Source organism: Hyperolius riggenbachi, unplaced genomic scaffold, assembly GCF_040937935.1.
Source record: "Hyperolius riggenbachi isolate aHypRig1 unplaced genomic scaffold, aHypRig1.pri scaffold_154, whole genome shotgun sequence".
Lineage (NCBI taxonomy): Eukaryota > Metazoa > Chordata > Amphibia > Anura > Hyperoliidae > Hyperolius > Hyperolius riggenbachi.
In genome coordinates, this window is record NW_027152367.1 from 350,001 (window position 1) to 365,475 (window position 15,475).

At 49.6% G+C, this 15,475-nt stretch overlaps 1 protein-coding gene across 1 annotated transcript in view; it reads left to right on the plus strand.

Moving 5' to 3' along the window:
- Positions 1–15,475, plus strand: part of LOC137543667 (guanylate-binding protein 3-like) — a gene marked incomplete at its 3' end in the record, with an annotated part of 40,793 nt that overhangs the window by 12,053 nt on the left and 13,265 nt on the right. Inside the window, exon 5 of the mRNA XM_068264793.1 lies at positions 11,263–11,511. Coding sequence (XP_068120894.1) covers positions 11,263–11,511 — 249 coding nt within the window. The remainder of the gene's footprint in view (positions 1–11,262; positions 11,512–15,475) is intronic.

Genomic DNA, 15,475 nt, shown 5'->3' on the forward strand with positions numbered 1-15,475 from the left:
ACTGTCTGTGTACTGTACACACACTCTATTAACTTCTGAATAGTTATATACTGTAACTGTACTAGGACACTCACTGTCACTGTTCATAGGCTACTAGCTCCTGCGTGTGCGTGCACTCACTGTCTGTGTACTGTAGTGTACACACACTCTATTTCCTTCTGAATAGTTATATACTGTAACTGTACTAGGACACTCACTGTCACTGTTCATAGGCTACTAGCTCCTGCGTGTGCGTGCACTCACTGTCTGTGTACTGTACACACACTCTATTTCCTTCTGAATAGTTATATACTGTAACTGTACTAGGATGCTCACTGTCACTGTTCATAGGCTACTAGCTCCTGCGTGTGTGTGTGCACTCACTGTCTGTGTACTGTACACACACTCTATTTCCTTCTGAATAGTTATATACTGTAACTGTACTAGGACACTCACTGACTGTCACTGTTCATAGGCTACTAGCTCCTGCGTGTGCGTGCACTCACTGTCTGTGTACTGTACACACACTCTATTTCCTTCTGAATAGTTATATACTGTAACTGTACTAGGACACTCACTGTCACTGTTCATAGGCTACTAGCTCCTGCGTGTGTGTGTGCACTCACTGTCTGTGTACTGTACACACACTCTATTTCCTTCTGATTACTGATTGATTATTGTAAATTCTACTTCCTTACAGTTACTACTTACTTACTGTAGTAGGGACACTCACTCAGTCACTGTTCATAGGCTAGCTCCTGCACGTGTGTGCGCGTGCGTGCACTCACTGTCTGTAGTGTACACACACTCTATTTCCTTGTGATTACTACTGATTATTGTAACTTCTAGTTGTACTTCCTGACTGTTACTACTTACTTACTGTACTAGGGACACTCACTCACTCTCTGTTCATAGGCCAGCTCCTGCGCGTGTTTGCGCGTGTGTGCACTCACTGTCTGTAGTGTACACACACTCTATTTCCTTGTGATTACTACTGATTATTGTAACTGCTAGTTGTACTTCCTGACTGTTACTACTTACTTACTGTACTAGGGACACTCACTCAGTCTCTGTTCATAGGCCAGCTCCTGCGCGTGTTTGCGCGTGCGTGCACTCACTGTCTGTAGTGTACACACACTCTATTTCCTTGTGTTTACTACTGATTATTGTAACTGCTAGTTGTACTTCCTGACTGTTACTACTTACTTACTGTACTAGGGAGTCGGGACACTCACTCAGTCACCTCACCCACCAACCCACTCCATTAAAGTACCCCACTTTTCACCCGCCCTTTTCAAAAACTTTTGTGTTTACGCCCAAAACATACTGTAACTGTACTAGGACACTCACTGACTGTCACTGTTCATAGGCTACTAGCTCCTGCGTGTGCGTGCACTCACTGTCTGTGTACTGTACACACACTCTATTTCCTTCTGAATAGTTATATACTGTAACTGTACTAGGACACTCACTGTCACTGTTCATAGGCTACTAGCTCCTGCGTGTGCGTGCACTCACTGTCTGTGTACTGTAGTGTACACACACTCTATTTCCTTCTGAATAGTTATATACTGTAACTGTACTAGGACACTCACTGTCACTGTTCATAGGCTACTAGCTCCTGCGTGTGCGTGCACTCACTGTCTGTGTACTGTACACACACTCTATTTCCTTCTGAATAGTTATATACTGTAACTGTACTAGGACACTCACTGACTGTCACTGTTCATAGGCTACTAGCTCCTGCGTGTGCGTGCACTCACTGTCTGTGTACTGTACACACACTCTATTTCCTTCTGAATAGTTATATACTGTAACTGTACTAGGACACTCACTGTCACTGTTCATAGGCTACTAGCTCCTGCGTGTGCGTGCACTCACTGTCTGTGTACTGTAGTGTACACACACTCTATTTCCTTCTGAATAGTTATATACTGTAACTGTACTAGGACACTCACTGTCACTGTTCATAGGCTACTAGCTCCTGCGTGTGCGTGCACTCACTGTCTGTGTACTGTACACACACTCTATTTCCTTCTGAATAGTTATATACTGTAACTGTACTAGGACACTCACTGTCACTGTTCATAGGCTACTAGCTCCTGCGTGTGTGTATGCACTCACTGTCTGTGTACTGTACACACACTCTATTTCCTTCTGATTACTGATTGATTATTGTAAATTCTACTTCCTGACAGTTACTACTTACTTACTGTAGTAGGGACACTCACTCAGTCACTGTTCATAGGCTAGCTCCTGCACGTGTGTGCGCGTGCGTGCACTCACTGTCTGTAGTGTACACACACTCTATTTCCTTGTGATTACTACTGATTATTGTAACTTCTAGTTGTACTTCCTGACTGTTACTACTTACTTACTGTACTAGGGACACTCACTCACTCTCTGTTCATAGGCCAGCTCCTGCGCATGTTTGCGCGTGCGTGCACTCACTGTCTGTAGTGTACACACACTCTATTTCCTTGTGATTACTACTGATTATTGTAACTGCTAGTTGTACTTCCTGACTGTTACTACTTACTTACTGTACTAGGGACACTCACTCAGTCTCTGTTCATAGGCCAGCTCCTGCGCGTGTTTGCGCGTGCGTGCACTCACTGTCTGTAGTGTACACACACTCTATTTCCTTGTGATTACTACTGATTATTGTAACTGCTAGTTGTACTTCCTGACTGTTACTACTTACTTACTGTACTAGGGAGTCGGGACACTCACTCAGTCACCTCACCCACCAACCCACTCCATTAAAGTACCCCACTTTTCACCCGCCCTTTTCAAAAACTTTTGTGTTTACGCCCAAAACATCGAAGATGTCTGGAAGTGGCAGCCAGCGCGGTTTGGGCAAGGGAAAGGGCAGCAAGGGAATCAGGAGGAGAGGGAGCAGCATTGTGGCAAGCCGCGGGCGCGGGCGCGCCACCATGCACAGTTCCGCAGCAGCAGCAGCGTCAGTGGCTAACATTCCTCCCATAGCCACTGGCCGTGGATGCCTTGGGCGCCACCCAGCAGGAGCATCTGCAACTCACGCTGCAGAGACACAGCAGCAGCAGCAGCGTGTAGCACCTGCTCCGATTTTCCTCCAGCCGGGTCGGAAATGTCCCATTGAGGAAAAGGATGCAGACACTGTGGTGCAACTGATGACGGAGGATGAGCAGCCCGCCATCAGCTCTGCATCCGAGGCCTCCACCCTCACCACCACCACCACCACCCCTGTTCGCAGCAGCCGCCCAGCAGGGCCTGGGGAGGAGGCCAGTTCACCATCACAAGTTGGCGACCTGTCACTCAGCAGTATTTTTACCCCAGGCACCATCAGGGTATTGTCTGCTGTTGTTGGCGATTTGGAGGAGGAGATGCTGATGGGCACTATGGGGGATGAGGGATTGGACAGCAAGACTGTGGCGACAGTCAAACAGCCCATCCATGCATCAGGAGAGGAGTTTGGGGGGTCATCATCCCAGCAGGACATGTTTCAGGAGGGGGAGGATGATGATGACACGGTGACAGACAGAGACTGGGTGCCACCAGCTCCAGGGGATGTCGTCATCAGCAGCTCTGAGGAGGAGGAGGAGGATGCGCTTGTGGGCCTTGCAAGGAGGCGCATCATTGCAAGCATTGGCAGCAGTAGGCAGGTCCCACAGCCTGCTGGTGTCTCAGGCTCAGCAGCAGCAGCAGCAGCAGCATCTGCCAGTACCACCACCAGCCGCACCCAAGCCCCCCCCCCAACCACCACAGGGAGACAGGCAGCAGCGGTTCCATGCCGTAGGGGGTTGTTTTTGTCACCAATCTGGCGCTTTTTCACCATGCCCACTGTGTACAGCAAGTACGCCATTGCAAACACTGTCAGCGGAAGTTGAGCAGAGGTGCAGACCCCTTAAAGTTCAGCACCAGCTCGCTCATCAACCACCTTGCTGTGAAACATTTCCACCAGCATGAGGAGTTCCAGAGGCTGAAGGCATCTGGTGCTGGCAGTGGCACCACACCCATCACTGCACAGCCTTCAGCAGCAGCAGCAGCAACAGCAGCCACCCGCCCTCCTGCTCCTCCAGCAGCACCAGCAGGAGTGCGGAAACGCACTGCTCCTCCCCCCTCTGCAACTCCTGCCGCCGACACTGAGGCCTGTTCTGGCAGCCAGTCCTCAGTGGCCTCCTCTGCTGTGTCTGCTGATTCCCGTGCCAGCAAAAGGCCACGCCAGAGCCTTTTGAGCGAGTCCTTCCAGGGGGTGGTTAGGGCTCTGCCTCCCAGCAGCCGTCGCGTGCGGCAGCTGAACGGCTTGCTGGCATGGGCCATGTGCTCCCAACTCCTGCCGTACACGCTTGTGCAGGAGGGGAGCGACATGCGTGCGCTGCTTGCTTGTGCAGCCCCAGACTGGCAGCTCCCCAGCAGACACTTCTTCGCCCGCAAGGCCATTCCTGCACTGCACCGCTTTGTGATGGCCAATGTGGAGCGAGGGCTGGAGCACGCGGTTGGTGAAAGGGTCCACGTCACCATAGACTCCTGGAGCAGCCGCTTCGGGACAGGCCGCTACCTGTCTTTCACTGTCCACTGGGTCAGCTTGGTGGAAGGGGGTGAGGATGGGAGAGCAGCAGCGGGCACAGCAGCAGCAACACAGTGGGTGGTGCCCCCCCGCAGGGTCAGGGGAACTGCAGCAGGTTCCTCCGATCCTCTGCCATCCTCCGGCACACCTGGCCAAACCCCCCGCCTCAGCAGCAGCGTGAAGGCCCGCCACTGCCAAGCGCTGCTGCACTTGGTTAGCCTTGGGAAGACCAAGCTGACGGCAACCCATGTGTTGGCCAAACTCCAGGAGCAGGAGAGGATTTGGCTGACCCCCAGAGGCCTCAGAGTCGGAGAGGTGGTGGCCGACAATGGGGCCAATCTGGTTGCCGCAATAGACAGGGGAAACCTGACCCACATCCCCTGTCTTGCCCACGTGCTGAACCTGGTGGTGCAAAAGTTCTTGCGCACCTACCAGGGGATGGGCGAACTGCTGGAAACGGCAAGGAACGTTGTGCGTCACTTCCGGCGCTCGGCTGCAGCCTGTGCGAGCCTGGAAGACGTGCAAAAGGAGCTTGAGCTGCCACGCCATCGGCTGATCCTTGACGTTCCGACTCGCTGGAACTCCACCCTGGCGATGTTGGAGCGTCTGGTTGAACAGAAGCACGCTGTCAACCAGTACCTTGCCCTGGCCACTGTTTCCGCCGCTCGGAGAAGGGACAAGACCAGCAACATCCCGTCCATCGTCCCCGATGATGACTGGAGGCACATGCAGCAGGTGTGCTTAGTGCTGGCTCCCTTTCTGCAGGCCACTAACATGGTGAGCAGGGACTATGCTATGGTCTGCGAGTGGGTGCCCCTGGTTTGTCTGCTGAACAGGGCCCTCGATGCTTTGCTGGAACAGGGAGCGGCAGCCTTGGACCAGCAGGAGCGGCAAGCAGCTGCACAGTCCACCTCTGAGGGGGAGGAGGACTTGGTGGAGGTCCCTGACCTTGCTGCTGATGAGGGGGATCAGTACAGCGCAGCTGAGTTGGTGCGGGGGTGGAGAGAGGATGAGGCGGCAGAGGAGGAGGATGAGGAGGACAGCACTGCCGTCGATGTGCCAGCACACGTGGCCCGCCTCTTCCCAATGGCAGCGCACATGCTGGCGTGCCTGCGCAAGGACCCCAGGGTGATCCAGATGAAGCAGAGGGAGGACATCTGGATCAGCATGATGTTGGACCCACGCCTCAAGGGGAAGTTGAGCCAGTTCCTGCCGCCTGCAGGAGGAGACCCAGCGCAGCAAATAAGGAGCTTGCAGCAGGCCCGTGTTGAGCTCTTGGAGGAAGCCTTCCCCCTGCCTTCCACCCCCACTGTCCAGCAGCCAGCACAGAGGCAGCAGCAGGTGCCTGCATCCAGCAGCAAACGCCCCACAGACCTGCTGTCTCTCAGCCACGAGCTCTACAGGACTGTAGAGGCTCCGGCAGCAGTGACTAGAGAGGAGGTGCATGATGCAGCAGCATCCTCCTCCGGTCACAGCCAGCGCCTGACCCGCATGGTGGCTGACTACATGGGGTCCTACAGCGGGCTTGACAGCGATGCCCCTGTTGATCCCATGGAGTATTGGGTCAAGCGCCTGGAGATCTGGAGCGAGCTGGTGCAGTACGCCCTGGAAGTGCTGTCCTGCCCCCCTTCCAGCGTGCTGTCCGAGCGCTGCTTCAGTGCAGCTGGTGGCGTGGTCACCGAGAAACGCTCACGTCTGTCTCACAAGTCTGTGGACAGACTGACGTTTCTCAAGATGAACCAGGCGTGGGTGGAAGGCGAGTTCCTGGCCCCTGTTGTCGGCGAGAGGGGGACATGAACGGGCTAAGAACCATCGTTAATGTGCCTTACCACCCTTTACCACCTCCTGGCTCCTGCTCACTAAGCCAGCCTGGTTCACTTTGACTATTACGTCGCCTGCAGCCACACATTTTACACCTACAGTGGGCTGCTGTGTACTGCCCTTCTGCTGTCTGTCTGTGTTTCCCACTGCCAGGGTACACAGAATTACCTTCTGCTGCCACTCTGCCACCAGCTATTACGTCAAACAATAGCTGCTCACATTACTCCTCCATTCCTCCTCCTGCTGCTGCTGCTGTCGGTCTGTGTTTCCCACTGCCAGGGTACACAGAATTACATTCTGCTGCCACTCTGCCACCAGCTATTACGTCAAACAATAGCTATATATCTGTGTAATTGGTTTTACAAACAAAACCAAAAAACCATTAAAAAAAAAAAGGTTTAATTTTTCTGAGGTGCCCGGGTTGAAAACTGTGTTGTCCCAGTTGTGCATTGGACACGATGTGGGCTGCACGACCGCTGTCTGGGACCTCCTGTTGTGTTTATTTACAGCCCTGGTATCACCGCTAGGTACCAGGGCTATTATGTCACGCTGCCTGCCTGCTGCCACACTCACACTACTCCTCCATTCCTCCTGCTGCTGCTGTCTGTCTGTGTTTACCACTGCCAGGGTACACAGAATTACCTTCTGCTGCCACTCTGCCACCAGCTATTACGTCAAACAATAGCTGCTCACATTACTCCTCCATTCCTCCTGCTGCTGCTGCTGCTGTCGGTCTGTGTTTCCCACTGCCAGGGTACACAGAATTACATTCTGCTGCCACTCTGCCACCAGCTATTACGTCAAACAATAGCTATATATCTGTGTAAATGGTTTTACAAACAAAACCAAAAAACCATTAAAAAAAAAAAGTTTAATTTTTCTGAGGTGCCCGGGTTGAAAACTGTGTTGTCCCAGTTGTGTATTGGACACGATGTGGGCTGCACGACCGCTGTCTGGGACCTCCTGCCTGCTGTGTTTATTTACAGCCCTGGAATCACCGCTAGGTACCAGGGCTATTATGTCACGCTGCCTGCCTGCTGCCACACTCACACTACTCCTCCATTCCTCCTGCTGCTGCTGTCTGTCTGTGTTTCCCACTGCCAGGGTACACAGAATTACCTTCTGCTGCCACTCTGCCACCAGCTATTACGTCAAACAATAGCTGCTCACATTACTCCTCCATTCCTCCTGCTGCTGCTGCTGTCGGTCTGTGTTTCCCACTGCCAGGGTACACAGAATTACATTCTGCTGCCACTCTGCCACCAGCTATTATGTCAAACAATAGCTATATATCTGTGTAATTGGTTTTACAAACAAAACCAAAAAACCATAAAAAAAAAAAAAAGGTTTAATTTTTCTGAGGTGCCCGGGTTGAAAACTGTGTTGTCCCAGTTGTGTATTGGACACGATGTGGGCTGCACGACCGCTGTCTGGGACCTCCTGCCTGCTGTGTTTATTAACAGCCCTGGTATCACCGCTAGGTACCAGGGCTATTATGTCACGCTGCCTGCCTGCTGCCACACTCACACTACTCCTCCATTCCTCCTGCTGTTGCTGCTGTCTGTCTGTGTTTCCCACTGCCAGGGTACACAGAATTACCTTCTGCTGCCACACTGCCACCAGCTATTACGTCAAACAATAGCTGCTCACATTACTCCTCCATTCCTCCTGCTGCTGCTGCTGTCGGTCTGTGTTTCCCACTGTCAGGGTACACGGAATTACATTCTGCTGCCACTCTGCCACCAGCTATTACGTCAAACAATAGCTATATATCTGTGTAATTGGTTGTACAAACAAAACCAAAAAACCATTAAAAAAAAAAAGGTTTAATTTTTCTGAGGTGCCCGGGTTGAAAACTGTGTTGTCCCAGTTGTGTATTGGACACGATGTGGGCTGCACGACCGCTGTCTGGGACCTCCTGCCTGCTGTGTTTATTTACAGCCCTGGTATCACCGCTAGGTACCAGGGCTATTATGTCACGCTGCCTGCCTCATTGACTGCCTGCTGCCACACACTCATCCTCCTCCTCCTGCTGCTGAATTTACCTCCTGCTGTCTGTGTGTTTCCACTGCCAGGGAGCACATACAATGGCGCTTCCAACATGCGTGCGCCACCAGCTATTTGTTACGCTCAAAAATAGCTGCATTTCTTTAAAAAAAAAATTGAAAAGAGAAATAAGTGAAGAAGAAGACGATAAAGAAGAAGATGAAGAAGAAGAAGATGAAGAAGAAGAAGAAGCAGAAGAAGAAGAAGATGAAGAAGAAGAAAATGAAGAAGAAGAAGAAGAAGAAGATGAAGAAGATGAAGAAGAAGAAGAAGAAGAAGAAGAAGAAGAAGGAGAAGAAGAAGAAGATGAAGATGAAGAAGAAGAAGAAGAAGATGAAGAAGATGAAGAAGAAGAAGATGAAGAAGATGAAGAAGAAGAAGATGAAGAAGATGAAGAAGAAGATGAAGAAGAAGAAGATGAAGAAGAAGAAGATGAAGAAGATGAAGAAGAAGAAGATGAAGAAGAAGAAGATGAAGAAGAAGAAGAAGAAGAAGATGATGATGAAGAAGATGAAGAAGATGATGATGAAGAAGATGAAGAAGATGAAGAAGTAGAAGATGAAGAAGAAGAAGAAGAAGAAGAAGAAGACAATATAGAAGAAGAAGAAGATATAGAAGAAGATATAGAAGAAGAAGATATAGAAGAAGAAGATATAGAAGAAGAAGAAGAAGATATAGAAGATAAAGAAGAAGAAGAAGAAGAAGAAGTATATACAGTACTGAACAAAATTCTGGACACAACTTCTCTTTTCACCTTTTTTTTTTAAAGGAACATCCCCACATAATCACTTGCTGTTGTTACTTGGAAAAAAAGATGTTTCTTGCATCATTCACCCTCAAAACAAGTGTTGGAAGCTATTTAAGGCCAATTCGAATAGTCAGCTCGAATAATGAGCTCGAATACCGACTCAAATAGTGAGCTCGAAGTCCGAGGTCGAATCGAATAGTAAAAATTATTCGACTCGAATATTCGACTGACCTCGAATAATTTACTATTCGAATTCGACCAAACTCGAATTTTAAAAAGGGGTATTTGAGCACCACTACAGGAGAGCAATTGGCCACAATTCACTAAGCTCATCTTCTTTCTTTAACCTCCTTGCCGGTCTAATTCTCCCCGGCAAGGAGGCAGCGCAGCACTTTTTTTTTTTTTAAATCATGTAGCCAGCCCAGGGCTCGCTACATGATAGCCGCTGAGCGGCGGCATCCCCCCACCCACTCCGATCACCTTCGGCGATCAGAGTAAGCAGAAAATCCCATTCAGAACGTGATTTCCTGCAGGGCTTCCCCGGTCGCCATGGCGACGGGGCGGGATGACGTCACCGACATCATGGACGTCGGGACGTCATAGGGAATCCCGATCCACCCCTCAGCACTGCCTGGCACTGATTGGCCAGGCTGCGCAGGGGTCTGGGGCGGAGGGGGGGGGACGACTCGGTGCGGTGGGTAGCGGCAAATCGGCGGCGAGCGGCGGCGATCGCGTACTACACGCAGCTAGCAAAGTGCTAGCTGCGTGTAGGAAAAAAAAATTATGCAAATCGGCCCAGCGGGGCCTGAGAAATCCTCCTGCACAGGTTACCCCGAGCTGAGCTCGGGATAACCGGCAAGGAGGTTAATAACGATTCTGTGCTGTTTTTACTGATATCACTATGGTGATAAGGCATTTAGTATTACTATTCACTAAGTATTTTACCACAAGCAAACCTTAACCTAAGGATTATGCCCTTAAGGTAAGGAGTGATTCTAAAGTTAAGGTTTTAATCCTTAAAATAATGACAGAATTCTAAACTTAAAGAGAACCTGAGGTGGGTTTGAAAAATCCTATTAGGACACAGAGGCTTGTTTTGCATACAACGCACAGCCTCTGTGTCTGTACAGTGTCCCCCCAGGCCCGGCTCCCCCCCCCCCCCTGCGCTCTGCTGTCCCCCATAAAAAAAATTCATGCTTGAGACATGCAGCTTGTCGCTAGCTGACTGTTTACCTGAATGCTGTCTGTCACTGCCGCTCCCCCGCCTCCTCTATATCGCGGCTCCCTGCTTGCGTCTCTTCCCTCCCCGCCTCTGTAAGCTTCCTCTAATTGCGTGTGCAGTCGCAGTGCTATTCGTCTAGTTAGACGAATAATTAGCAGGTCACTGGCGGTGATGAACGGAAGGGGCTTCAGTGATGGCGTGGGACTTGATAGCTGCACGGGGCTGGTATAAGCCCCAGGTAAGTGACACTTTTTTTTCAAGGGCCACAGAACCCCTTTAACGTCAATTGTTTAGGGAAACCTATTAAATGATCTGAATGTTTTCGGATGTGGGAAGAAACCAGAGGGCTCAGAGGAAACTAATGCTAACATGGAGAACACACAAACTCCATACATATAATGCCCAGGCCAAATGTACTTACCCAAATCAGTGCTGAAATTATTGCCCCAGGGTTTACTATCCCAGAACCTTTCAGAACACATTGCTCTAAGTGTACTTTTATCTGCTATTTTCTGCTGTTTTACTATATGAGTAATTAGGTCAAAATCCATGGAAAACTGTTTTTTGAGAACACACTTATGAGGTTTGGTTCACACTAGCATGGATGGAAAACTGATTTGTGTAAAAACTGAATGGATCAGTTTTTAAAGGCATCAGTTTTCCATCTCCGATGGTTTCATTAGCAAAGACCTGTCCGATTGGACCGATGTGAACAAGTCTATAGGTTAACACTGTATCCACTGCCATCCACTGGGATCTGTTCCATTCTGCTAATGGTCCATTTTTTTTTGTGCCAGTGTGGCCCAGGCCTGAAACTGTAAATACCAGTTTACCAAATACCAAAAAACCAAAATCACGGTGAATATTATTTCTGCATTTTTTATTTTATTTACAAAGCCGCAAATACAAAGAAAGAAGAGGAGTTCAATAAACTCAGGGAAAGTCTTCGGATGTATTTTGGATGCCGAAAATGTTTTGTGTTTGATTTTCCATCATTTGATGTAGAAGATCTGCCGAGACTGGAGGACATACCTGAGAACAACCTCAATGCCAAGTTTACATCTCAGTGTAATAAGTTCTGTAACTACATTTTCAATAAGGCTGAGGAGAAGAGAGTACAAGATACAGTCACAGTCACTGGGAAGAGTAAGTAAACCCTATGTATCAATAGTATTAATCATCTAAATAAATGTATATATAGAAGCTCAAAGGCTTCTTCTCATATTTTCTTTAGTTTCATCCAAGGATAGAAACACTTTCTGTTTTAAGAAAGCAAACTTTTATTCCCCATAGCATTTGGGTAAGAGGGCTTTTTGGACCATTGTAGCCCCTTACTCACTCCAATGAGTTCTGGGTCACCATGAGCTTGCTGGTTAGTCTGTATCTCTGGGTGTTTCAAGTCCTACTGCATAGAGCCAAATTAATCCATGCCATGCACTGATGAGGATCAAACAGTCTGTATGCATGTTGGATTATTATGGCTCTGTACAAATAACAAGCTGACACATCACTGCATTCCAGCGGATCTGGAGGTGTATTTAGCTTCAAGGGACAACAATGGTTAATTTACATATATTCAGCAGTGATGCACTGGGAGACATATCGGAGCTCACTCCAACCTGACTAAGGCCCCGTTCACACTTGCGGTTTTGCAAAAACCGCACCGGATGTCCGGACCGCACCGGAGCCGGATCGGACCTGAACCGTCCGGTCCGGTTGCATACGGTTTCCGTGCGGTATGAACACGGTTCCGGTCCGGATCCGGATTCTTAAAGAGATAACAACCTGTATAAATACCTGGGGTTCTGGGAGGTCAGCAGAAGCTCTGGGGTCATTGTTGGAGACAGCTGGACGTGTGGAGACCATCCTTGGATACAGAGACAGCAGTTGGGACCATGGATCCAGTCATTTTTTACGCTTATTACCTGGGAATTCTCTCCTTCCTGTTGTTTACCTACTACTATGTGGGGAGAAGGCGTGCTCCTCGCAGGAGATGGTGGGTGCACCCTCTACTAGCCAGGAGGCAGAGGAAGGGAGAGTTCCAGGCCCTCTACCGGGACCTCAGACGACACCCACAGAAGTTCTACAGCTACACTCGGATGTCTATTCCCCTGTAAGTATATAGGCCTAAATACACCAACCCCCACCATTCCTAAACACCCCACCCTCACCCCCACAACACCTCATCCCTGTATACCTAGCTAAACACACCACCCTGACCCCCACACCCCTGTATACCTAGCTATACAGTACACCCCCACCCTCCACAACACTCCCAAACCTCTGTAAACACACCTCCCCCATCCTCCACCCAACACCTTGTCCCACAACATACTTTACAGCTTCTTCCTTTCCATCTCCTGACAGGTTTGATACCCTTTTGGAGATGGTGAAGGATGACCTTAGGAAGAAGGATACCACGTTCAGGAGAGCAGTCACACCACAAGAACAACTACTCATCACACTGAGGTATGTAAAAACAAATTTTTTTATTGCAAAAACAACCACTTTCCAACATGGAAACATTCTTCCAACATGGAAGACAAAAAAATAACATATCTATGGTATAGCCCGGTCAGTTTTAAGGAACACCAACCACCAACTTTGTGCTGGAAGAGTTGTAGGGCATAGCTGCCCAAGTGTCTTTAGGGGACACCAGGCCCTAATAAATTGAAGTGCTTCAAAAACCTAACCACTGGCACAGGACCCTCTGAGCCATGGATGAAGGACACAGGTCAGTGAAAAGGCTAGGCCTCTCACCGACCAGTGTAGGTGTCCTTCATCCATGGTTTCAAGGGTCTTGTGCAAGTGGTTAGGAACAAGAAAAAAGTGAGGAGCAAGAGGAACCGATGGCAGAGGTGCATGACTACAGGTGCAGTGCAACAGGCACAAGGTTGTGACCCAGGTAGTGTCTTTCGGGGACACCAGGCCCTAAAATTGAAGTGCTTCAAAAACCTAACCACTGGCACATGACCCTCTGAGCCATGGATGAAGGACACAGTTCAGTGAAAAGGCTAGGCCTCTCACCGACCAGTCAAGGTGTCCTTCATCCATGGCTCCAAGGGTCTTGTGCAAGTGGTTAGGAACAAGAACAAAGTGAGGAGCAAGAGGAACCGATGGCAGAGGAGCAGGACTACAGGTGCAGTGCAACAGGCACAAGGTTGTGACCCAGGTAGTGTCTTTCGGGGACACCAGGCCCTAAAATTGAAGTGCTTTAAAAACCTAACCACTGGCACAGGACCCTCTGAGCCATGGGTGAAGGACACAGGTCAGTGAAAAGGCTAGGCCTCTCACCGACCAGTCAAGGTGTCCTTCATCCATGGTTCAAAGGGTCTTGTGCAAGTGGTTAGGAACAAGAACAAAGTGAGGAGCAAGAGGAACCGATGGCAGAGGTGCATGACTACAGGTGCAGTGCAACAGGCACAAGGTTGTGACCCAGGTAGTGTCTTTCGGGGACACCAGGCCCTAAAATTGAAGTGCTTTAAAAACCTAACCACTGGCACATGACCCTCTGAGCCATGGATGAAGGACACAGGTCAGTGAAAAGGCTAGGCCTCTCACCGACCAGTGTAGGTGTCCTTCATCCATGGTTTCAAGGGTCTTGTGCAAGTGGTTAGGAACAAGAAAAAAGTGAGGAGCAAGAGGAACCGATGGCAGAGGTGCATGACTACAGGTGCAGTGCAACAGGCACAAGGTTGTGACCAAGGTAGTGTCTTTCGGGGACACCAGGCCCTAAAGTTCAAGTCCAGCAAAACCAAAAGTTAAAAAGCCCTGTGATGGTATCCTTCCTCCGAGGATCGGAGGTATTCAGAGGAGCATGTCCAGGAACAATTTGACTTTTTTTTTCAAATTGTATCGGCACCACTACTAGAAAAGGTGGGAGTTGCTGCCTGGAAATCTGGACTCTCTTGGGTGCTGGTCGTGGATGAGCTGGACCCTGACAGCGGTGGCCCATATTGACTGTCTCTGTAGCCGGTGTACATCTGTGATGATTGCCAGGTGGGCACCGCTGTTGGTTGTGGGGGTCTAAAAATTGGTGGTTGCAATAATGGCGTGTCCATGTGCTGTTTAATCACCTCCAGCAAATTGGAATGGCACGCCATCAGGTTTTGGGAAGGCACCTTTTCCAGATATGGTATTAGAGACATCACAGTGTGAAAACACGGGTGTGCCTGCAATTTCAGTAGTTCCTTGCTTTGTTGATGCATTTGCTGCATCATGTTCTGCAGCTGGCCCACCGACTGATGATGCTGCGCACGCAGTTGGTCGATTTCTCCTCTGTGCATCTCATGCACCATTTTAAGCTCGTCCCTGTAGTGCCCATGTACAGCGTCGAGCTCACATTGCAGTGAAGTGATGTGGGACTTGTACTGCTCCATGATATGGCCCCTGTCCTCATCTTGCAACTGCCGGGTTATGAGAGTTTGGTGGCTCTGAAGAATCCCGAGAAGTCCGGAGACAGCCCCGGACATCTCGGACTCTGTCTCTCTCCTTGTTGGGGGGAGGGTACCTCGACGCCTCACTGGTGTGGTGGTCCTCACTGGTGGTGTGGCAGCATCTTCCCGTCCTCTGGCCTGTGTCGGGGTTGCCCTGCACGCTGGTTGTGCTGCAGTCTCTCGGTGCTCCTCACTTTGTTCTTGTTCCCCTGGAGCTTCCATAGCGGTCGATTGTGGAGGTTCAGCTTCTTCCACACTCGGTCCTGCAACCTAAACATCCAAGCTCTCTTCTGCCAAGTCATCATCAAAGGAGAGAGTTGGGATTAAGGACTCCCTCCTCCTACTCCTCTCCTCGGGGCAATAGGTTACATCGGCGACGTCATCATCCACCAAGCTCTCCTCACTGCTGAACCGTGCCTCCTGGGTCGGTTCCTCTTGCTCCAAATTGTCTTCAGTCCTGTAGATAAAAACAATATTTATTGGTGTGCCAAACAGCATGTGGCGTCAATTCACAGAGCTAGCAAACACTAGCAATCACTTTATCAACCGTTTCTACCCAACATTTGATAAAGCTTGTGAGAAAAGTTCGCTAGCCATGGGAATTGAGGCCATAGCAATACATGGCCGAAGTCATGGTAAATGAGCTCTCAGTTCCTGCCCACAGTAGTGGTACT